Source organism: Dasypus novemcinctus, chromosome 5 (assembly GCF_030445035.2).
Source record: "Dasypus novemcinctus isolate mDasNov1 chromosome 5, mDasNov1.1.hap2, whole genome shotgun sequence".
NCBI lineage: Eukaryota > Metazoa > Chordata > Mammalia > Cingulata > Dasypodidae > Dasypus > Dasypus novemcinctus.
In genome coordinates this window covers 141,927,698-141,952,102 of record NC_080677.1, presented here as the reverse complement: position 1 = coordinate 141,952,102, position 24,405 = coordinate 141,927,698, and the positions used below count along the sequence as shown (strand labels likewise).

Genomic DNA, 24,405 nt, shown 5'->3' with positions numbered 1-24,405 from the left:
ATGAAGAGAATATAGAAACTAGCAATATTTGTGGATTTTTTTGTCTTTATTTTTTTAATATTACATTAAAAAAAATGAGGTCCCCATATACCCCCACCCACCTCAACATACTCCTCCCCACATAACAACAATCTCCTTCATCATCATGAGACATTCATTGCATTTGGTGAACACATCTCTGAGCACCACTGCACCTCATGGTCAATGGTCCATATCATAGCCCACACTCTCCCACAGTCCACCCAGTGGGCCATGGGAGGACATACAGTGTCTGGTAACTGTCCCTGCAGCACCACCCAGGACAACTCCAAGTCCCGAAAATGCCCCCTCATCACATCTCTTCCTCCCACTCCCTACCCCCGGCAGCCATCATGGCCACATTCTCCACACCAGCGCCACTTTTCTTCGATTACTAATCACAATATTTCATGAATAGAATATCAATAAGTCCACTGTAATCCATACTCTATTCCTCCATCCTGTTGACCCTGGAATGGTTGTGTCCACTCCACATCTATATCAAGAGGGGGCTTAGATTCCACATGGATGATGGATGCAATCCTCCTGCTTTCAGTTATAGGCACTCTTGGCTCTCTGGTGTGGTGGTTGACCTTCTTCACCTCCATGTTAGCTGATTGGGGTAAGTCCAATAAACCAGAGTGTAGGAGTTACAAGTCTCTTGAGGCTCAGGGCCTGGCTGTCACGGTCAGTACAGAGATTCAGATCCTCTGGGTATACATTAAACCCCGCACCAACTACAGTTCCGGTAAAAGTAACAGGAGAGACTTGTGGACAAAGATCACATCTGAGTCCAGCTCCATCACACAGAAACACAAACTCCAAAGTAGGGCCAGCTGACATGGCACTGAACTCCATCTGCCATGACCATAGAACCTGTGGGTCTCTGTAGCCCCCAGAAGAACCAATACCTGGAGTTGTATCTACTCTCTCTGTCTCTGGGACTCTGCTGAGGTGTGCATAAGGGCAACCCCTCTGATAACCTCCTGGTTCTTTTTGGAGACTCATAGCCATATAAACTCATTTGTCCTTTCCATTTCCCCCTTTTATTCAGGTCAAAAAGCATTTTTAACTCCTGGTATTATATGTAGACTGAGATATTCTGCTGGTCCGAGTTGACCCTTTTATTCAAGGTCATTTTCTAGTTACATCATCAACTGGTACTTGGTAGTAATCCCTTGGCATCAGGGAAGCTCATCCCTGGGAGTCATGTCCCACACTGGGGGGAAGGCAACACATTTACATGCTGAGTTTGGCTTCGAGACTGGCCACATTTGAGTAACATGGAGACTCTGAAGAGGTAACTCTTAGGCACCCTGCAGCTCTAGGCCTTGTTCTTATTTCAGATGCACAGGCTCACAAGCATAGTCATTAGTATCAAGGGCTCATTGTTGGACCTTCCTTCTTTTTTGGTCTTTGCTGTTGCACTTGGGGGATTGTTGCTGTTCCTTTAGGGACTGTGATAGAGCTCCCCTGGCTAGGAACTCAGCACTCCCTCAGTTGTTGTTTTTAATTGTATCCACTATGAAAATATCCAAACATTTTTATGTACCCTGAATATATGCCCTAGAGAACTCCCTGCCAACCATGTGTCCCCTGTCAATAACATCCCACACCAGTATTCCTCCCCTGCCATTGTTGAACCTCTCTGTGATCCAAAACTTCTTCAAAAGTGAAGCCCAATATATTGCCAGGTTCCATTAATAGTAAAATGGAATATAGTGATGAGTTTAAAGGTTAGATATAGAATGAATATTAATTTATAAAAATTAAGGTAAAAATAAATTGGGGTATCAAAAAATTTAAAAATGCAAAGCTTTGTTTTTGATGTTTTGTCTTCCATCACTGCAATAAGTGTTGCCCTGTATGCAAATTGGCAAGGCAACTACTTCTATCTTTTCCTCAGTGTCTATGTCCTTTCTTTTTCTTTTTCTTTTCCTAATTATTAAGCTTATCTTCACAAAAGTTTTAGATCACAGTAATTCATATATACAATATACAGTACTCCCACATATCCAACATAAAACCCTTTTCCCTTTCACAGCAATAATCTTTTTATATATTCATATTATATTTACTGAATCTGATGTACAGATACTAAGACAAGAGCTTTCAAACAAGGTAACATTTGGGTTTACATTGTAGTTTGTATTTTAGACTATACAATTTTCTAATTTTTTAGTTATCTTACGTTTTACCTTATGATTTACATTTTAACCTATCAGCCCTTATATATTTTTGGTGTAATTTAACATGTCTTGTATCTATCCTTGTGTAATCTTGTGGAATACTTCTATTGCCCACACAGTTACATTGTTTCCATCTATTCAATACCTCTTTCCCCCTCCCCTCAGGGCCCACAGTGACAGTCAATCTTCATTGCTTGAAGGGCCATGTTCAGAGATTCTTGCAACAGAATTGAGGGCTTGACATGTTCAACTGCCCTAATGCACTGGGAACCACCATTTCTCTCAAGAGATAAAATTCCCTCTATTGAGAACATCAGTCCTCCCCAGGATGTGGGTATACCTTCACTCTCATTATATGGGTCTCTATCCAATGATATAACCCACTATGGCAAAATGAGCACCCACACACTCCCTAGGAGCCTGTCCTGTGTCAGATTATCTCCTTTAAGCATCTTAAACAGGTAACCTTCCTTATTATATTTTTGAAAAAGTTTTCTCAGCATTATACTCTCAACCAAATACCTGACAAGAAGAAGGCAGAGTTTTGAGAAAGTTCACCTCCAGATTGTCAAATTAGCACCATCTGTCGTATCAGTTTGATTTGAGACAAAGGTGACAGGTGGGGTATGTGAGGAGACAGAGGGGATAAGTGGGCAAATGCATGGTCAGCACCTGATGAAATGAGGGTAGGTGGGAGGGGTCCAGGAGCAACTGGATGATAAAGGGGAGAGATGTTGTGGTCTTAAATCTTGGCAGTTCCTCCTAATAGTAGTGTTCTCCTTTTGAAATGCCGCTTTGGTATATATTTTCTACTTTCTCAAATAATAAGCATGTATTATGTCTTACTTGTGTATTCAAATAAAATTAAATTTAAGTCCCCGAAAAAGACAAATTTCAAATCCATGCCAAGTTTTTCAAATGATTTTTCCGTTTTATTTTATTTGTCTTTAGCCCTGCTGCTTTTAACCCTGAACTTGGTCAGGGTGAGGAGGAAACTCAGTTGCCATGTTCTGTCTCTGCCATACCTTTTGTAAAATCTAATTTTGAAATAATTTAAAATTTAAAGCTGTGAGAATAGTGCAATGAACTCTCATATACTCTTGAACCAGAATCACGGGTTGTTAACATCTTGTCACATTTCATTTTCTTTTATCATTCTCTGTCTCTCCCTCTTCTCCATCTCCCCCTCTTACAGTATGTGTGTGTATATGTGGATATATAATCACTTGAGAGTGGGCTGCAAACATCATGCCTTTTTATTTCTTAAAATATTAGGGCCATTTCCTACAAACAAGAATAGTCTCTTATATAACGTCTCTATAATTATCAAATTTAGGAAATTTAACACTTTTGCCAGGCTATTATCTAATCTGCTATCTATATTCCAACTTTATCAGTTGTCCCAATAATGTTATTTATAGCATCTTTTTTCCAAGTACAAGATCATGCATCATATTTAGTTGTCATGATTCTTCAGTCCCTTCAGTCTGGGACAGCCTGTTGTTTTATAGACTGGCTTGTGGTTGGAGCTGTCTGATGTCTTCTCACAATTAGGTTATCTGCCAGTCACATTTTTTAAAGCAAAGTTAAGAATATTTGGTGACAAAACCAAGACTCCTAATCCCTACGTCAGTTAACTTTCTTTTATTATGAACCTTAATGTTCAAAATAGGCCTCATTGGGATAAAATGCTTTAAAATATCTATGTCTGTTTCCCTTAGCTCAGAAATGTCATATTTAGATTTTAAAAAACTTTCGATTCTCCCTCCAACCCCTCCACACCAGAAAAGTAACGCTCAATGCAGCTACTTAAAATAAGATGTTCTATCGCAAGCAAGTCATGAAGTAGTGGTAATTAAGTGCTTGCATAGTATAACAACACCTTATTACATACACGTAGACTCTTCCAAGAATCACGTCTTCTTTAAAATGTCACCACTGGAGGCCTGCACTGCCAGGAAACTGCAAACTTACATTGCAATTATCACTGCGGGCTGAGCCCTAAAGTATTCTTACATGGGGTAATAACAATGTCGGTTTTTCAATGGGAAATCAACCTTCATTCAAAATAGGAACAGCTGAGCTCTGTGTCCCCTGATGCCAGCAGCATTCAACTTGGTGATCATTGCACGTCATCCTTTACTCAGTGACTGGCACTCGTGAAGCCTCAAAGAACTCAAGAAGCCATCCACTTCTGGGTGTCTCTGTTTATTCTCAAGAGCAGAACCAGTGACATGGCAGTCCAAGGGAATGCAACTGATACCTGAGGCCTTCATTTGGGACTTCTTATGACAGGTGTCACATCTAGCCCTGGGGCAGCAGCTCATGACTCATTGGTGCAGCCTGAAACTCACACTTGAGAGAGAGAGTCAAACAGTACCTGGATGTCTGCTGTTCGCCAACACAGCTTTCCCACATGTGCCTCTATGTCTTCTAGATAGACTCCCCATGGGGTCCAGCTCCCCATCGGGATTCAGCAACACTCCCAGTTCCTAAATTTTTGAAGGACTGAAAGATTCGAGGGGGATGAGGGGAGCCCTTGGAACCAGGGTTTCTGATTGCGTAAAATAACGAGTCCTCTTCTGCATATCAATAATGACTGAATGCTAGAAGCAGTATCTTCCTCTTCTTGATGCTGAAAATGAAGCAGGTTGGTTCCTGCATTGGTTTTACAGTCGCAAACAAAGCAATCAAGGTCTAGAGAAAGTCGCAAACAAAACAATCAAGGTCTAGAGAAAGTGGAAACTTAACAGGGTAATTTAAGCTCACTTTGACTGCAATCACCCAGATAATTGCCTTTTATCTCCCTGGCCTTGTTTGGGGATGGAGCCTTTCTGCATGAAGAGGTGTCTCCATAAAGAGCAATATTGTAAATAATGATTGAGATTGACTATTCCCTTGGTCTGCTTCTCTCTTCTGGCTTCTTGAGTGATTTAAAAATAATTTGCCTGGATTTAAAAACCATGTCTCCCTTTTAGAGCTTGAGGCAGTCTTATCCATCCCTAAAGCCACTGCCAGGAAATCCAAAGCCTAGGCTCACCTCTTGGTACCACTGAGCACTTCTAAAGCCATTAGACTCCCTCAGCGTACTTTCCATCCAAACATTTAATAACAACATCCCAAAATAAGGATGTCAGAAATAGCAAACAGCAGGACTAAGAAGAGGAGAGACTTGTTACTCTCCAAGGAGAATGGCTCACAGACCAGGCAGGATCAGGCTGCTTGAAGGTTATTTGGCCTGAGAAGTCCAGAGGAGTCCCTTCCCGGGGAGAGGGCCAAGGCATCAAGCCTGAAGGAGACATGCTCTATTTGTTGTGGGAGGAGCAGTTCTTAATTTCATTTTCAGTCTTGTGCTTCTTAAATGTGCTTATTTATATAATCCTTTATTTCAGAAGAAGCGGGGGTGGGGGTGGGAATGGACTGGGTAAAGAACATTCTCTCCAAGTAGATCTTTCTCTACCTTGCATTTCCAACTTCTAATCCACATGGTAACATGATTGTTTAAGTGTTCTCTACTAGAATGGTAAAGATTTAATAACTTTCCCCCCAGGGCAGTAGAGGGTGAAAATGTAATGATCTTTGGGTAGATTATGGAGAACAGTTGAAGAGGTGCACACAGGAGCATGTCAGGCTGTCTTCCAGATGCTGGTTCCTGGTGCCTCCCCAGGGCTGGGAGTCCTTTGGATCTGGGCCTCCAAAAGTAAGACTGTTTTCTCAAATCTTCCCTGTATAAGGGAGAGGGGCGCCTTCCTTTTATTCAGACCAAGTCAGCCTAGGGACGAGATATTGTATATTTAAAAAGTAAACCCTGATGTCCTACGTGGAAGCATTCCCCAAAGCCGGGATTGTACTATCATATGCAAGAGCCCTAAGCATGTAGTCTGAAGGGAAAGTGAGTGACCCCTCTTTTATCATCCACTGGAGCCCTCAAAAAACAATATCAGATCCATGACTATTGCTGTTTTGATTATGTTGAAGAAACAAGAAGTACTTTTTAAAATTTGGTTTTGTCCAGAGGGAAGTGTGCACTCCAAGTTAAAATTCACACTTGCCACGAGTGTCATCCTGATCACTTTGCCAACTCCCCTGGAGAGAGAGAGAACATACTTGTTGACAGTTGGGCGGGAGGTAACAGCGGTCATATGTTGGGGCTTCAGGGGTGTCTGCCTTGACCAAGAATCTTAAACTTGAAAGGAGAAGAAGGGCCACCATTGGTCGTAATGAAGGTGGACAGGATGAAGAGTCAGTATTAAAGAAGTATCTCTGGACGCTGCAGTCAGCACCACCACGAGGACTTCTAGGAGCTAAGGACACGGCTGCACAGATCCACAGCACCTCCTGGCATTCATCGGGACGCTGCATTTCAGACACTAGTCATACCCCCCTGCAAACACACTAAGCCTCGGTAAAAACAGTCTCTTGCCAGAAAGTATGCAGGAACTGCTAATGGAAAGACAATAGTTTGAATGGTTTGGGTTCGAGTTGTGCTTTTTTTCCTTTTTTTTTAAGATTTATTTTTTATTTATTTCTCTCCCCTTCTCTACCCCCCAGTTGTCTGCTCTCTGCGTCCATTCACTGTGTGTTCTTCTGTGACCGCTTCTATCCTTACGAGGCACCGCGAAATCTGTGTTTCTTTTTATTGCGTCATCTTGTTGTGTCAGCTCTCCATGTGTGCGGTGTCATTCCTGGGCAGGCTGAACTTTCTTTCGCGCTGGGCGGCTCTCCTTACGGGGCGCACTCCTTGCGCGTGGGGCTCCCCTATGCAGGGGACACCCCTGTATGGCACGGCACTCCTTCCCCACATCAGCACTGCACATGGGCCAGCTCCACACGGGTCAAGTAGGCCCGGGGTTTGAACTGTGGACCTCCCATGTGGTAGGTGGACACCCTATCCATTGGGTCAAGTCCGGTTCCCCAAGTTGTGCTGATACTACTAACTGTGGAACCTGAATGAGTCAGGGCTCTTTAAGAAAAAGGAGGGGGATGGGAATGACATTTTGACGATAACTATTTCAGTGGTCAGTGAGAGGTCAGAATCCAGAAACTCACCTTTCACCCTTTAATTTTGAAGTGAAAATTCCAGGAGAAAAGTGGAGAGTGGTGTAATAAAGCAAGTGAGTAAGTAATCATTTCCTTGTTGTAATGTTAGATTAAAATGTGATGTCTGATCATCCATGTGGAATCTAAGCCCCCTATCAATCTAGAGGTGGAGGGGACATCACCATCCCAGGGCTCACAGAATGGAGGAATAAAGTATGGATTAGAGTGGACTTACTAATATTCTACTATAAAACTTTTGTGACTACTGAAAAAAAAAGGAATATGGTGTCTGGGCAAGTTGGTGAAGGATTGGCCAGAGTAGGAAAGACTAGGGAAGGACTTGTTTCATTTCACCTGGCATCCTCAGCTCTCAGTTTTATGAACATCAGATTCGCCTATTTAGCTCTGAATTATGGAACCAGCGAGTCTATTGGTCTTTCCTCTTGCTCAAAAATGAGTTCAGCCTGTAGAGTTACTGTGTTCAGACAAGTTAGCTTTTGCAGTTAAAGATGAGCCTGTTCCTCAAGAAAACTTCTCAGCAGAATCTCACTCTGTGTAGAAAGGATTAGGGGGTTGTTATCTCCATTTTCTGTGGGATTAACTGCAGCCCAAGTTTTAGGTGGCTTTCCTAACCAGGACTGCCCAGTGACTTGGGTCACATTTTTGGTCTGTGGCACTGAAGACGAGTACATGCCAGAGTGATGGGAAAAGAAGTCTGCAGTGAACCAGCAAGGCTCCTTATTCACTTCTCAGGAGGTTGGTTCTGAGATGCATGGAGCAGCATGTCAGGCTTTCTTCCAGATGTTTCCCTTTCTTCCCAGTTAGCTTCTTGTGGTGCTCCTGCCACTCAGAGACAAACCAGTATTCACATCTGAGAATTACCATCTGGCCTTGGACTCAAGGAGCCACAGAAGTTCTCCAGCCCTCTGCTGAGTTGGCCCCTGACAATTCCTGGTCCCAGGGTCCTATGACTGCTAGTGTTGGGTTTAGGGCCTACACAGGCCCACCAGGAAATCATCCTCAAATATATGAAGAAGAAGCATGTGGAGGGTTGGACTGGGTTGTTCTGTGTTCCTCTGTGAAGCAGAGGGGTAGAAAGGAGGTTTTAGAAGAAATTCTTAGCCTGAGTAAGTAGGACTTTGGACATTGGATGAGATACCCTTTAAAATCCTTTTCATTACCAAAAATCCTTTTCATTACAAAATCAAACCAAATAATATAAATCATTTATGGAGCATTGACTGAGTGTCAGGCACGTGCTAAGCTCTTTACATGGATTACCTCATTTAATCCCCCAGCACCCCATGAGATCAAGTACTGTTACTATCATTTTATAGTAAAGGGAAACAGACTCAGAATGAGTAAATAACCCACAGTCTTATCAGGTAATAAGAGAAGAATTTAAACCCTCAAGTGTGAGATATTAACTACTATCTTAAACATGATGCCAGAATCATCTTGTACTCTCTAAAATACCATATTAATTTTAGTTCTGTTACTCCAGCTCTAGAAGACCATAATCATTCTGTGATTTGCTGTGAGCTCATGGAGTGGAAGAAATACAGTTCCCAAGGAAACAAGGCTTTATTAATTTAGGTGCCTGGTCTCAACTGCTTGGATGAGGAAAGAAAGAGCAGAATTTAAATGGGATCTGACCCATTTATCAGGTGTCCATCCCATATTATATTGCCTTTTGCCATAAAAATTCCATGACCTGTCATGGGACTTTATATCACTCAAAGGAACACAAGAAGAGATTCATTCCTGCATGATGCCGTGGCTGTGATACACTCCTCATTCATGTAAATGATTTCCTTTCCTGCTCAGAGAAAAGGATTTCATCCTATGACCCCTATTAGCAGGAACTGAAATTAGGTAGCTAATGGCTCCTGGACTTCACTGAAAAAAAATTTCCGACTCCTCTTTCTCATGTTGACTAGAAATTAAATAAAGAAATGGCAGTCCTACCTGGAGGTATTTGTGGGACGATCCTTATTTTCTGGTAATGAAATTACAGATGCTTCACCTGGTAGCTGTGAAAACAAGAAAGCAGCTTATTTAATAGGCTGTGCACTTTATCAAGACAGAAAAGAATTTAAGAGTTTTCCACTTGAAAACCACAGAGAAGTCCATTCCCCAAAACCTTTCTTTGAAGCCCTTTCTTTCCTTCATTTCCCGAAATCCTGGAGTTAAGAAAAGAAACTACAGATTAAAGTTGAAGGAACCATAGCACCAACTCTCTAATGTTGTTTTTACAGAGGAGGAAACTGGGTGTTTAGCTGTTTCTCCCAAGGACACACAGAGCCAGGACAAATGTGGACTGCTTAATTCCCAATCTTGTGTTCCTTCCTCTGTATTGAGGCACCGGCTAAGCAAGGAGAGGAAGCAGCTCACAGGACTAAGTCTGACTTGGGACAGTAGCTGTAGTTGTGCCTGAAACGTGTCTGCATCTGTCAGCCTCTGCAGAGATTTTATCAGAGTAGCTTCCTTGTCATCAGCAAAACTGTGCAGGGGCTTCAGTGGTCTTACATTATCTGTGCTGGGAGGGATCGTGCTCCTACCTAGCTCGCTTAATGAATGAATGCACGAAGGCACGCTGCTCTGCCTTTGAGAGATCATAAGCCTAGAACAGTGTTTTTTAAATGTTTGTGACTAGGTCCCACAGTATGGAATACGTGTTAAATCACAACCCTATACACACAAAGAGAGAGAGAGAGGAGAGAGAAGAGAAATATCCCTAATGTCTTCTTTTAAATTTTTTCAAGTACTGATTGAGACCTACTAAATCAACATGGCCATAAATCGAAACACATTGGCTTACAGAACTTCTGAAATTCAAAAGCTGGAATTGTTGAGTTATCAACTATTAAAATACCCAGAGAATAAGGTTTCCATTATAAACTAGGGAGACAAGTATAACTTCAAAGGGAAGCCACATAGTTTAAGTGCAGAGCGGTACCTTTTGGGGGGGAGGAGGAAATTACAGAATGCTGACAGAGCTTTCACTTTCATAATATTTGATTGGGTGAGGCAGAGTAGGGGTTTAAAATCACAGATAATAATAGAACTTCTGAGCTCTGTGGCTCGCCAAACTTTTTACCATTGCTAGTGCTGGGGTTTGAGAGAAAGGACTAACTTTCCCCCTGATGTCTTATTTTACCACTGCGGTAGTTTTGTCACAACCTTCGGCTCAGCCCTGGCATAATCAGACTTGCCTGCTAAAGTGACAAGGAGCTTAACATTGGCCCACAACTGATTATTTAAAGAAATTATTCTTCAACTGTCCAAGAAGTAGCTGGCCTCTACACACAGTTTCAAAGATTTCTTTGTAATATATTTTCTTTCTGACATGGCTTAATTATAATATTTCATCCCCTTTTGCAGCACTATAATTTTTTAAGCCCTGATTTCATTTGCTGTTTTTCCCTCCACAAGAAATTTCTCCCTTTACCCCCAGTGGTCCTTATTAATAATGGTATTCTTCTACATGTGGAATAATTTGAACTCATAAAAATGTAGCTTTTTTTTTGCACATGGAAGGTAGTGAAGAAAGGTTTGTTGTTTCTTGCACATGGTAGGTAGTCAGGAAGGTTTGTTGACTGTTAAGAGTCCTGTTTACTTTTTTTTTCTTTAAAGATTTATTTTATTTATTTCTCTCCCCTTCCCCCGTTGTCTGCTGTGTCCATTAGCTGTGTGTTCTTCTGTGTCCGCTTGCATTATCCTGTGGCACTAGGAAACTGCATCATCTTGCTGCGTCAGCTCTCCACGAATGCCAGCTCTCCGCGTATGCCAGCTCTCCACGTGTGCGGCACCACTCCTGGGCAGCACCACTCGTGGGCGGGCAGTGCTTTCCTCACGCAGGGCAGTCCTCCTTGTGGGGCGCGCTCCCTGCGCGTGGGGGACCCCTACACTGGGACACCCCTGCATGGCACGGCACTCCTTGCTTGCAGCAGCAGCACTGAGCATGGGCCAGGTCCACACAGGTCAGGAGGCCCTGGGGATCAAACCCTGGACCCTCCATGTGGTAGATGGACACTCTATCAGTTGAGCCATGTCTGCTTCCCCTGTTTACTTTTTAAAGCTGTTGGACAGATGGCATTTTTTTAATAAATGGAGAAACATGAGTTATAAAGTGTTTAATGACTAGCTAACAAAAGTCATTAATATTTATTGAGCATCTAGAATGTGCTAATATTAATTACAATGATAATTATTATAATTAAGGGCTTACTATGTCCTAAGCACTTTATTTGTAATTGTATAATTTAAACTATACAACAATACCTAATGGATTGGAACTATCCCCATTTTACAGATGAGGGTACTGAGGCATGGAGAGGCTCAGGTCATATACTGAAAAAGCCAGAAATATGTTATCAGCATTGTTTTCAGGTAATGATTGGAAGAGCTTGAGTAGACTCCAGTATAATCATTTGTGTTTATTTTATCTTCATTTCATCACCACCCCTACCCCTAGGTGACACCCATTTTTCAAAATCTAGACATTGTCTTTGACCCAAGTGATCCTACACAAATTAGAACTTAGTCTACCTTGGGAGACACTACCCTATCCCTTTCTAATAAATGACTTGGGCAATGTGATTGGATTGAATATCCCAAGTCTACTTGCATACTGGATCTGATGTGTTGGTTCAGATACCAGCTTTCCTCTGTTAAAGTAGAATTGTAGTCCAAGGTCAACAGACAATATGCTGGTGGAGGTAGAGGAAGAACCAACCATTCTTGACTCATCAGAAAAGCCTTTGTTTCATTGCTTGCTTTCTCTAAAAAGAAACATAATGTACGCAGGTATGTTTATAGGTGTTGAAATCACTAATAACTTCTATCAATTGCATCTCAGCCCTGCCCAGTTATTCCAGGTACAAATTGAAGCATGAAAAAACACACACACACACACAACACTGTAGTGTCTAGTCTTTGGTTTTTCTTTGTTTTTAATTTATTTTGGAAATCTTGCCTTACATTTAGACTCATGACAGCAGTTTAGTTTTCTTCACAAGAGAAGACATGCGACCCTCTCTAGACCTTAGGAGTCAGGTGCTGGTATTTTATTAACAGATTCTAATGATAAATTGCTAGGCATCATAAACCAGTCTTCAAGATTCACTTTTACCATTTCAGGGAAATATATCAGTTTTGCCATATGACATGATTGCCAATAAGTAATAGTGTCCATATGCTCTGCTTAGCAGGGTGCCAGGTTGAAAAGAGAGTACAAAAGAATCACACAAGAAGTCCTGTTCAAAGGATTTGTAGTCTTGCTGGAAGGGCTTATGTAAGATGGCATGAACAGGACACGAGGGTCCTGAGCAATTCAGTACATGAACTCATGGAGAATTGCCTATTTAAAAAGGAGCAGTAGCCTTTAAAAATACTTTACACTGCCATCCCACCATGAGCGTGTGCTTTTCTTTAGTCATGCAGAAGATACATCAAAAGCTTGTGTTGCCATGGGAGGCAGAACTGCAAACCAAGGAAGCCTCATGATTTGTAGCACATCAGCATCAGAAGGCTACAGACTTCAGGGAGAAAGCATGGCTTTGCCAACATCTTGATTTTGGACTTTTAGCCTCCAAAACTGTGAGCTAATAAATGCTTATTGTTTAAGCCAAAAAAAAAAAAAAGCTTGTATTGCAGCCTTGTAGGCACTACCTTGTAATTTACCATTGTTCTTCTCATTTGCGGAACCTAAGTTGTTACAGTTCAACCACATTGGCTCAGGATGTGTCCAAGCTTTTGCATTAGGAAGGACCCCCTATTGCCCCACTTGGGGATGCTGCTTGGTCCCTTTCCTCCCAGCCATGCTGCATCAATTAGAACAGAAAGCCACCTTTCACTGGCTAAGCTTAATACAGTGTTTGATTTTCACATTGCCCTGTAGATAAAACAAATTAAGGTTACATTGTTGGAAAACAATTCCCCTTCACCCTCCTTCCTGGCACGCACACACACATACACATTTTCAAGATGGCAGTCTTTCCTAAATTGTCCGGTAGGCTTTGACCAGTTCTTTTAAAGAAAAAAACATTGAGTAACTGTGGCTTCTAATTGGGGGAGGTCTCATAGTATGAGAGGATGCCATAGGATTTAGGCTCTATTCCCAGCTCTACAACTTAATAGCTGTGTGTCCTTGAACTTGTCACTAATCTCCCTGAGGCTCAGGTTCTTCATCTATATAATGGGCATATAGCAAAAATACTAGACCTACATCCTTCACAACACTATTGGAAGTAAAGGAATTTATTTTATATGCTATATTTTATAAACTGAAAAATACTCCACCATCATTAGAATTATTGTTACAGTCTCCCAAGCAGAATAAGTCATGGTAGAATAGGTTGATCTTAGATAGTCTGCCATTAATGAACAAGAAGAAAGAGTCTACATGCTAACTTTTTTCCTCAAGTATATGATGATCATGAGTTTCATCCTGAATCTTGAAAATATGTATAAATCTTGGGAAAGGATGCTTTGATAGGTCTATCAGGTACTTAGGAACATGAACTTGGGAAATAAATGGAATCTTGGGAGACATTCCCATGAAAATAGCTTGTGGTTTCTGATGACCTTTAAAACATTTGTAAAGCCAAAGAAAGCTTCAATCTTCTACATTTTAAGGGAAGAACAGGCACCCCTTGCTCTGAGACTGAGAGGCCATTGGGTCACATCCAATAAGGACTACTAGTTCCAAAGTCTGTGGAAATCTTTCCTACAACCCTGCTTCCAAAGCCCAACAAATAAGAAAAGACAAGCTGAATAGGGCCTGTACATACTCCAGGGTTCTCATCCAAGCCTGCAAACATTTTCTGCAGCATGAAGCCATCTCTTTAGAGTCCCAGTCAAAACTCTGACCCAGTCTTCTGACACTGTTACTTGCTATTGCCAAAAGCATAATGAAACACCTCAATCCACTTAGTCTGGTTGCCTTCTCTACAGGAATCTAAAGACCTGATAGAGGAAATAGGAAAACAATCGAATTTTCCCTGGGAAATAAGAGGAAGGGAGAAGTTGAAGCAAAACTGAGGATGCTCTTAGTATTTAATGGTTTTCTCTGGCATGGTACCCAAACTTCCCTGCCTGTCAACTAGTGCCCTTAGAGTTGTTCCTGCCCTACCTGATGAATCTATTTTTCTCAGGCTTCTTCAGCTGTCCCAGTGCTCCAAACAGGCTGCTTTTCTCACTGCACCCCTAAAAGCATTCTGGAAGAAATAAGTTGTTTCCAAGATAGTGATGTACATGATAAAGAGCATGTAAAATAGGTTCAGGAAATTAGGGGGCATCAGAGGGTCTATTTTATGAGTTTATAAATCAGCTAAAGGATGGGGTGAGAAAGTGAACCTAGACTTTTATCAGAAAAGTTCATGGGGGTGTTCCTAGAATGCATGTTACCCCTGCCATTGTGTGCATCTAGATGGGCTGTAGGCGGCCACCAGGAGCTGAGTTGGAGAACTCATTAGTAAGCCAAGTGGCTTTCAACTTTTTGATTAAAACCCACATTTAGAAATGTGTTTTATACTGTGACCCAATACAAACATTTCACAATGCTGCATTTCCTAGATTCTCCTTTAAAAATATATTGATTGTTGCCCATTAAATAGATTGCATAACCCACCCAAGAGTGAAAGAGAACTATTAATAATTACTTCAGGACAACAGACATAAACCAGTTCTGTCCTGGGAAAATTGGAATGTTCAGTCATCCTAGTTATGACTCACTGTTTGGAAAAGACTAGTCTAACCCACAGTTTAACATAGCACTCCTTGAGAAGGGCTCTCTTTACCATTGTAGCTCCTGGGCAGATACATTCATGGACGGATTAATTTGGAAGAGAACTTAGATATCACCTTGCCCAATGCAGTTATTTTAGAGATGAGGAAACTGAACTCAGAAAGGGGAGCTGACTTGCCCAAACTCACATAGTCAATTAGGGTAGGTCCAGTCCCCCTGCCCTTTTTCTAGGATCCCTGTTGTCTTTCCAGGCAGTACCTTGCAGTTTAAAGGTGGGTGTGAGGTTTGTCTGTCATGATTCTGAGACATGAGCTATGAAGGCTGAATGGAAGCTTCCCATTCCCAGCACAGCCCCAAAGGCACCAGAGCCAAATGGCCTTTCCTGCCAGCAGTACAAGGCCATTTCTGGCTTCAAAAGTAGTGTTAAGAAAGAGGGAAACATTCCATGGACATGATTATTTTCCCTTCCTATCTGATTTTGTAGTGGTAATAATATTTTCTAAAGTACTTTTACAAGTAAATGAAAATCACAAACTTGCGGTGAAAAATTGTGGTTCCATTTAAAAGCATCTCATCTAGCCAGAGCTTTTCAGTCCAGTGAAACTGTTAATACAAGGACATGGGTCCTGCTGAGCTTGCATCATGAGTGGATCAAGTGTTGGATTGTGCTCACTCAGAAGCATGTGAAAACATAGTCCCTTTGTCCCAGTATGTTTGCAGAAGCTAGGCCTGTCCCTGCCCACACAAACTCGCCCCATCAGATGTGATGTTTCCAGAGCTGAGTTCCTAGAGACTGTGTGCACACTGCTGAGTTGGGCAGCCCAACAGAGAGTTTCTTCTGGTCAGTCTTTCAATTGACTTTTCAGTACTCAATTAATATTTGCAAACCTTTCTGTGTAAAAATACACAGATCATTTAATTATCTTCTGAATCAAGGCATTTTGGTAAGGAAACCTTCCACTCCAGGATTTTTTCCCCTCTTGGTCAATTTTCATTCCTTCTCCGCATTTCAATGACAGGGCACACCTGGAATCACTCTGCTAATTCAGACTAGGGGTGGACCAAGATTCATGGGGCCTAAGTAGGAACAATTGGGGAAACCTTTAAGAAAAAGAGCATAACATTAAAAATACAAAATAAGACTGAATAACACAGTGAATCCTGAGGTGGATGAGAATTGTAGTTAAAAGTACAAATGGGTGTCCTTCTGTGAACTAGAACAGATGTACATCACTGTTGCAGGGTAGTGGGAATATGAAGAAGCAAGTTATTTAATGTAATGTTTTGTGTGATCTATTACCTTTTAAAAAAAGATAATTAAGAAATTAAATTAAATTAAAAAGAAGCATGGGAAAAATACAATTAATATAACCTATGGACTATAGTTAACAGCAATATTGTAATATTGTTGCATCAATGACAAAGATGTACTGTGTTAATAACAGGGGGGTATGGAAAAAAAATACGCCAAATATACGCTTTGGACCATAGTGCTAATAGTCTGATGATATTATCTTGTCATCTGTAACAAATGTTCCAAAATGGTGTGGTGTGTTGGTGAAGGGGTGTTGTATGGGAATTCTACACATGAGCATGATTGTTTTGCAAGTTCACAACTTCTGTAATAAAAATATATTTTATAAATACAAAGTTAAATATAAAAGTAAGTATTTATTTAGAATGAGAAATGGAATCATAAGTTCCTAGACCATGGGGCATTCAAGTCCTCTTTGTCTGAGAAGCAGTTTGCCAGAAATTCATATAGTAATACCTGCTGATACTAAACCTCATGACTTTCCCAACTCTCATGTCTGCAACTCCCAACTCTCAGGGGTGCCAAACAAATGAGGTCCTCCCTGAAATCTTAACCTGCCTGAACTTCATGGTAAATCCACCTTTGCATGCAGTGATTCAGCTGATGAGAAAACTCTGAGGCCTGCAAAGGCTGCAGTTTGATTTTTAGTCTCCTGGAAGAGTGCTCTTTTTCTACATCATCAGAGTAGGCTATTTTGTTCCACAATTACATTTGCAGCCAAAATTCATGCTTTAGATTGTATAGTACAGTTGAAGGATAGGAAATGCATAAAATCAGTTCACTTGGATAGGAAAAAAAAATCAGTTAAGCTATTTGATCCAGTGTGTCTTAAACAGATGGCTGGCTGGATCTTTAAGTTTTCACCTCATATTTTGGTGATGACAGAGCTTTCGTAATTTAGAGGTTGTTTACAACTTGGAACAATAGCATTTTATGAACATGCTGAAATTTAATTGTACCTTCCTCACTTCTCTCTATTGGTGATAGGTGACATGGATGTTTTCAGAAATTATACCTGCCCCATCACCCTAATTAGCTGTGGAAAAATCTGAAAGGTATTTATGATTCAGAATCTGAGCAATGCAGATAAGCCCTGAGTGAATGATCAACTTTTTAAATATATTCTAGAAGGACACCTTGTCCTTTACGTTATGGAGAACCACAGCAAAAAGAAAACAATGACGGTCTTAGTTCTTATACATTTTGAAGCTCTGCACATTTTATTCATTTCACATTTATCCACATTGGTGTTTTTGTTGTTGTTCGTTTGTTTTTTGAGTTTTTTTTTAATGATTTTTCTTTGTTTACTACTCATATCAATCCCCTAGGCACTCCTCTGTGAAATCTCAGGGAAAGCCCCAAAGATCAGGCAGGGCCTTTCTACTGTCAAGATTCACTGGTCAAGTATTAAGAAAAGTCATTAAGGAAGATATTAATCAATTCTATGGGACAACAATAGGGGAGTAAAGAGGGTATGGGATTTTTCCTTTTGGAGTAAGGAAAATGTTCTAAAATTGACTGAGGCGATAACAGCACAACTCTATGATGAAACTGAGAGCCACTGAGCATACACTTGGAATGGATTGTACAAAGCGTGTAGCATAGTGAATCCTGTGATGCAAGATGGGCTGTGGTTAACAGAACAACCATGAGAATATTCTCTCATGAACTATAGCAAATATATAATAATACTAATACAGGGTGCTGATGATCAGGTGAGTTGGAGGAAAAATGTACCAAATGTGGGATATTGGCTATAGTTAGTAGTAATTTGACTATCCTCTTTCATAGTTTGTAACAACTGTTTCACAACAACGCAAGCTCTTGGTGGTGGGGTGATGTATGGTGGGAGCCCCGTATAATGATATGCATGTTTGTTTTTTTAAGTTCACAACTTTTACTATTTTTGTATTTTCATGTAAAAATGATATAATTAAATAAAAGAATTTTTTAAAAAGAAAAGCCATTAAGGAAAAGGACGGTCTATTGCTGCTGTTATTCCTATTTTATAGATAAAAGAATTAAGACCCAAGGACTTCACCAGACTTGCTCAAGATCATGGCACCTATACGTGGCAGGGCTAGAGCTTAAGCCTAGATCTTTTTGACCCTATGGTTATACTTTTCCACTTATTTAATATCTTTGGCCTTTGGTCTCCCTTTCTTAGATGAAGGTATTCATACCAGCTGTCCCCTATTTCATATTCTGTTGTGAAGATCACATGAGATGAGTGCATGAGAGGGCTTTTGAAACTGGGAAGTTCTGCAGTAGTTCAGAGTGGCACACTGTGTGTCCAGGACTGTGCTTAGGGACTGAGGTTTGTCATAAAGGTGAAAAGACATATGCCCTGCTCTCAAGGAGCTTCCAGTCCAATGGGGGTGAGGGTGAAGGTGGCAAGGGCAGTCACTTCAATACAACACAGTAAGTGGTAAGACAGAAATATGGGACCTGGTCCAATCCTGGGATAAGGGACAGTTTCTTAGAGAATGACAAATGCTGAAGGATAGGCAAGAGAATGAAGATAGGAAGGGTATTCTAGAAAAACAGCAAGATCAAAATAGGAATGTGCAAGTAAGGTAATGCAAACAGATGGTTATTAGACTGTAGAATTTAAGAAACAGAAAGGCAGGACTTAGAGCTAGGGAATTAGGTGGGCTTGAATCCTGGATGGTCTTACATTCCTTGTTAAAGGTTTTGTTTTGTGAGGGAATGAAAGAGTTACAATTTACCTTTCAAAACTATCTCCTGTAGAGAGACCAATGGTTCTTAAGCTTCAGCTGCATCAGAATCACTTGGAGAGTTTGTTAAAACACAGGTTGTGGGCTCCATCCCCAGGGTTTTCTGATCCAATAAGGTTGGGTTGGGCCTGAGAATTTGCATTTCTAATAAGTTCTCAGGTGATGCTGAAGTTGCAGTTTTGATAACCATTGGTATAGGCTATGGAATCATGGTTTGCATACTTGGATACACATTAGAATTACCTGGGAACCTTTCATAAAGTACCAATGCCTGGGCCCCAACCAGAAAAATAGTAATCTCTGCAGGTGGGGTCTGGGCCCCAGGCAATTATAGTTTGAAGCCAGGCTTAAAAACTACTAGGATGGAGTGGGCAAGATGGCAGCAGAATACAGAGCTCCAAGAGTCAACTTTTCCTACAGTGCAGTTAGTAATCAATCAGAACTGTCTAAACCACTTATTTGGGGGGCCCAAGAGAACAGAGGAGCACCTTGCAACATCCTTGGAAGAACAGAAGGAGGATATTGCCCATTGGCAGTGAATATTCCCAAGTAGAACCCTCAACTCCACGTAGGCTGGAGCCCATCCCTCATTGGTAGATCAAGATGACTTGAAAGCATCATTTTCCAAATGATGAAGCTCCATTTTCGAAAAACCAGGGAGAAAGAGATGGTGAGGACCAATTTCAGCTACTGATTAGCAAATTTGGCTGGCTAAAGTCCAGTTCTAAAAACAGCTGAAGTTTGAGCCTGTCCAAATCAGAAAGAGGCCAGTGGCCTCCATTTTAACTCCACCCCCAGCATGAGAGGATGCAGGGCTGATTGAAAATTACAGTGATGGTAGGGACTGGCTTCTTTTCACCCAGGTCAAATTGCAGCCCTAGCCTAAGCTCCAGCCCCATCTTTGGAAGGAAAGAAGCTGAGGGGACCTGCATCAACCTCTCCAGGCAACTGCAGGTGCTTTCACCCCACACAGACTAGGTTGGTGGCAAACCTGTGGCTATATGTCTGCCCCCAATAGGATGGTGGGGTGTGGCGGGGGGAGGGTCCTCAACCTCTCCAGGCAACTGCAGGTACTTTTAGCCCACAAGGACTAGAGTGTTGGGCACTCCTGTGGATCCATCCCCACCTCTGACAGGGCAGAAGGGACAGTGCTCCCTCAGCCTCCCCAGCAACTGCAGCCACTTTTAGCCCACAGGAACTAGATTATTGGATACATCTGTGACTCTTTCCTCACGCCTGACAGAGCAGGAGGAGGGGCAATGCTCCCTCACCCTCTCAGGGCAACTGCAGTTGCTTTCAGCCTGCACAGACTAGATTGCTGAGCTTACTGGAAGCTCCATTCCAGCCCCTGGCAGGGGAGGAGGAGGGTTGATGCTTCATCAATCTGTCTGGGCAACTGTAGTCAGTTTTGACTCACACAGTTTAGTTTGCTAGACACAACTGCAGCTACATTCCTGCTCCAGACAGGGAAGGAAGGAACATGGAGTTTCATCAGTCTCTTTGGACAACTACAGATGGCTTTGGCCTGCACAGTTTGGGTTATTGCCCTACCTTTGGTTCCATCCCTACCCCTGATAATGGAAAAATGTGGGAGAAATTTTGTTGGTTCCTGGAGCAAGGTGGGAAGCTTCAGCTTACATGGCTTACAGTACCAACCACATCCACAGCTCCTATTCCACAACCAGCAAGGGAGAAAGGACAAGAAACAGGTAAATAAGAGCTGAAAAGGTCTTTCGCCACCGTCTCCTCCAGAGCTGGGCCCCTCAGCGTCGCCGCCGCGCGCCCCTCGCCCCGCCATGCCGTCCGAGAAGACCTTCAAGCAGCGCCGCACCTTCGAGCAAAGAGTGGAGGACGTCCGGCTTATCCGAGAGCAGCACCCTACCAAAATCCCGGTGATAATAGAAAGATACAAGGGTGAGAAGCAGCTTCCTGTACTGGATAAAACCAAGTTCCTTGTACCAGATCATGTCAACATGAGTGAACTAATCAAAATAATTAGAAGGCGCTTGCAGCTGAACGCCAATCAGGCCTTCTTCCTGCTGGTGAACGGACACAGCATGGTGAGCGTTTCCACACCCATTTCTGAGGTGTATGAAAGCGAGAAGGATGAAGATGGGTTCCTGTACATGGTGTATGCCTCTCAGGAGACATTTGGAATGAAGTTGCTGGTGTAAGGCCAGCAGGCGCATCTACTCCTGAATTATTAAAGCCTTACACCCAGGCAAAAAAAAAAAAAAGAAAAAAAAGAAAAAAAAAGTGGGCTCTTACAACTGAGCGGGATCGGTCCTCAAAGAGCAGTGCTCCCGCCTGGGGGCTTTAGGAAGCTGTTTTTGTATTTCAGGCAGAAAAACTGCGCTCCAGATGAGCACATTCAGCTTTGGAAAACTATATTATTTAACTCAGAGCATCTTGTTTTCAAATTTTAGAAGTTTTAAAATAAAAGACTCTGCATTTTAAGTTGCCAATAAAAGAGACCTTCGAGTTATTTTAATTTGCACTTTTTCTCCAGTAGGAACACATTGAGAGGGTCATAGAATCTGCCAGCTTCCCAGAGCAGGGTTCCACTCCGTTGGAGATACCTCCCGGGGCATCTGGAAGCTTGTGTTGTCAAGCTTAACCCCAGAAAACCACTTGCCGTAAAAGTTGACACACAGTAGGGTTCATGGGCGTGTAGAAAGCAGCTCTGGCCCTGAGCTGCTGTTCCATGGTCCTGATTCCTGTGTCGGGTGCCAAGCCAGGGCTCCAGCAGCCTCAGGACGTTTACAGACACTAAGTTGCTGCCTTGATTTGCAGAAAAACGCCACAGTTTTGCAGGAATCTTGAGTAATTGAGAATTTTGGTCTGTCTACTAAAAAGGCCCAAGAGAAAAAGGAGTGGCATTTCTTTTTTGGGATTTTCTCTGAGAACTCAAACTGCTAGTAGCTGATTTGGTAAATGAACAAGCAGTTGCTTTACCTTCTTTAGGACAGTGGTAGAAACTAAGATTCAGATGGACTCCCTCCTGCTTTCTGGCTTAAAGCTGTAGCTGTTTCATGTTATCTGTTAAGTGGGCAACTAAAACATGAAGTATTTTTCACAATTTTAAGAACACTTCTCACTGTGAGGTGAGATGGCCATCAGAATCCCCCCTCCTCGGTGCATGTCAGTTGTGAAGAAAATGTGGAAAAGGAGACGTAGCTTTGAATGACACCTTTTCCAAATTCTGCCCGGAATGAGTCGATGCTTTCTGCTGCTTGCATGGGGTTTACTATTTACTACTTCACGGGAGTCTCATAGAGCGGTTGCAGTTACCGGTGTCGACCGTGCAGGCTGGCGTCTGTGTGGGTGTGTGCTGCCTGTCTCCAGCGGGAGTGGCTTGCCGCCACGGGGGGAGCCGTCTTGCACTCGTGCCCAGCCTGGAAGGGATCCGCTCTGCAGCCACCTCCTGCCGCATGCCCCGTCCACGTTGCTGACTCTGGATTTGTGTAGTTTTACATTATGTAAATTCTCAACCAGCCTGTCTTGTTTAGACTGTGTATGTCACCATTGTAAAGTACTATGTGTGATAAGATTCCTATAAGAAATACTGCTTAAAAAAAAAAAATACCATGCAAAAAAAAAAAAAAAAAAAAAAAAAAGAGCTGAAAATATTCAGATCAGCTAAACATGAGCCATTACAAGTTCCAAATTAAGTTAAACCAAGTATCAAAGAAGGGCTATAGCACAAAGCCAGTCCAATAGAAACCCTAGAGTACAGAGAGAAAAGGGGTGAAGAATAAATACATCTAGTGAATCAGATGCCAAGACACCAACCAAAACTACAATCCTTATCAAGAAACAGGAAGATGAGAGCATCCATGTTGCTCAAATATGGCCACTCTTTAAGCCATACTCAGCATACAAATGCATTACCTTCCCCCCAGCATGGGACATAACTCCCAGGGATGAGCCTTCCTGGTGCTGAGGGATTACTACCAATCATTAGCTGGTGATGCAACTAGAAGGAGACCTTGAATAAAAGGGTCAATGAAGACCAACAGAATATCTCAGCCTACATGTAGGATCATGTGTTAAAAACTGCCTTTTGACCTTGAATAAAAGGGGGAAATGGCAAAGACAGCTGAGTTTATATGGCTAAGAGTTTTCAAAAAAGAGTTGGGAGGTCATCAGAGGGGTTATGCTTATGCCTTAGCAAGACCCCAGGAAAAGCCAAAGTAGATACAACCCTAGGTACTGGTTCTGAAGGCCACGGAGACCCACAGAGTATGTGGTCATGGCAGATGAATTTGGAGTTCTGTGCCATGTCAATAGGCCCTACTTTGGAGTTTGTGCTACTGAATGGGATGGAGCTGAACTCAGATGTGACCTTTCTACACATGCCTCTTCTGTCACTTTTACTGAACTTGTGGTTGGCACTAGGTATGGTGTATACTCAGAGGACTTGAATCTTTGGACTTCCCATGTGCCAGCTGGGCCCTGAGCCTTAGCAGAGTTGCAGCTCCTACTCTCTGGTTCATTAGACTTACCCAGGTCAGCTAACAGGGAGATGAAGATGGTCAACCACCACACCAGGGAATCAAAAGTGCCTTACAACTGCAAGTAGAAGAATTGCATACGTCATCCATGTGGAATCTAAGACCCCCTCTTAATCTAGAGGTGGAGTGGACATCACCATCCCAGGGTCCACAGAATGGAGGAATAAAATATGGATTAGAGTGGACTTACTGATATTCTACTATAAAACTATTGTGACTAATAATAGAAAAAATTGTAGCATTGAGGTGGAGAAAGTGGCCACAGTAATTGCAGAGGGCAGAGAGAGGGAAGAAGAGATGTGATGTGGGAGCATTTTCAGGACTTTGGGTTGTCCTAAATGATATTGCAGGGTCAGATGCTGGACTTTATATATCCTGCCATACCCACTGAATGTACTGGGGGAGAGAGTGAACTACAGGGTAAACTATTATCTATGTGGTGCAGCAGTGCTCCAAAATGTGTTCACCGAGTGCGATGAGTGTGTCACAATGATGTGGGGAGGTTGTTGGTGTGGGATGGGGAGGTGAGGGGTATATGGGAGCCTCTTATGTTTTTAAATGTAACATTTTTTGACATGTATATATCTTCAAAAAATACAGTTTGCAAAAATGATGGGGGTGGGAGGGTGGGGAGTGGGTTATATGGGAAATCTCTTATGTTTTTTAATGTAACGTTCTTTGTGATTTATTAACTTTAATAATTAAAAAAAAAAGAAACAGGAAGATATAGCCCAGTAAAAGGAACAAACTAAGCCTCCAGATGATATAAAGGTGTTGAGACAACTAATAGTAGATTTTAAAACAAATCTCAAGAACATCAGGAAGACACTGGATGAGCACA

General features: G+C 42.0%; 2 protein-coding genes across 3 annotated transcripts in view; both read left to right on the top strand.

Annotated features, from left to right (window-relative positions):
* VIPR2 (vasoactive intestinal peptide receptor 2) overlaps nt 1-24,405 on the top strand; it is a 158,191-nt gene that overhangs the window by 65,302 nt on the left and 68,484 nt on the right. The gene's annotated exons all lie outside the window — the stretch shown is intronic.
* LOC101423479 (microtubule-associated proteins 1A/1B light chain 3B) lies at nt 20,755-21,520 on the top strand. Its single transcript, XM_012525610.4, has one exon. The coding sequence runs from the start codon at nt 20,847-20,849 to the stop codon at nt 21,222-21,224; it is 378 nt and encodes a 125-aa protein (XP_012381064.1). The 5' UTR covers nt 20,755-20,846; the 3' UTR covers nt 21,225-21,520.

Bases quoted from the DNA above. Each gene is read 5' to 3' on its own strand.
- LOC101423479 (XM_012525610.4), top strand. From the start codon at position 20,847: ATGCCGTCCGAGAAGACCTTCAAGCAGCGCCGCACCTTCGAGCAAAGA.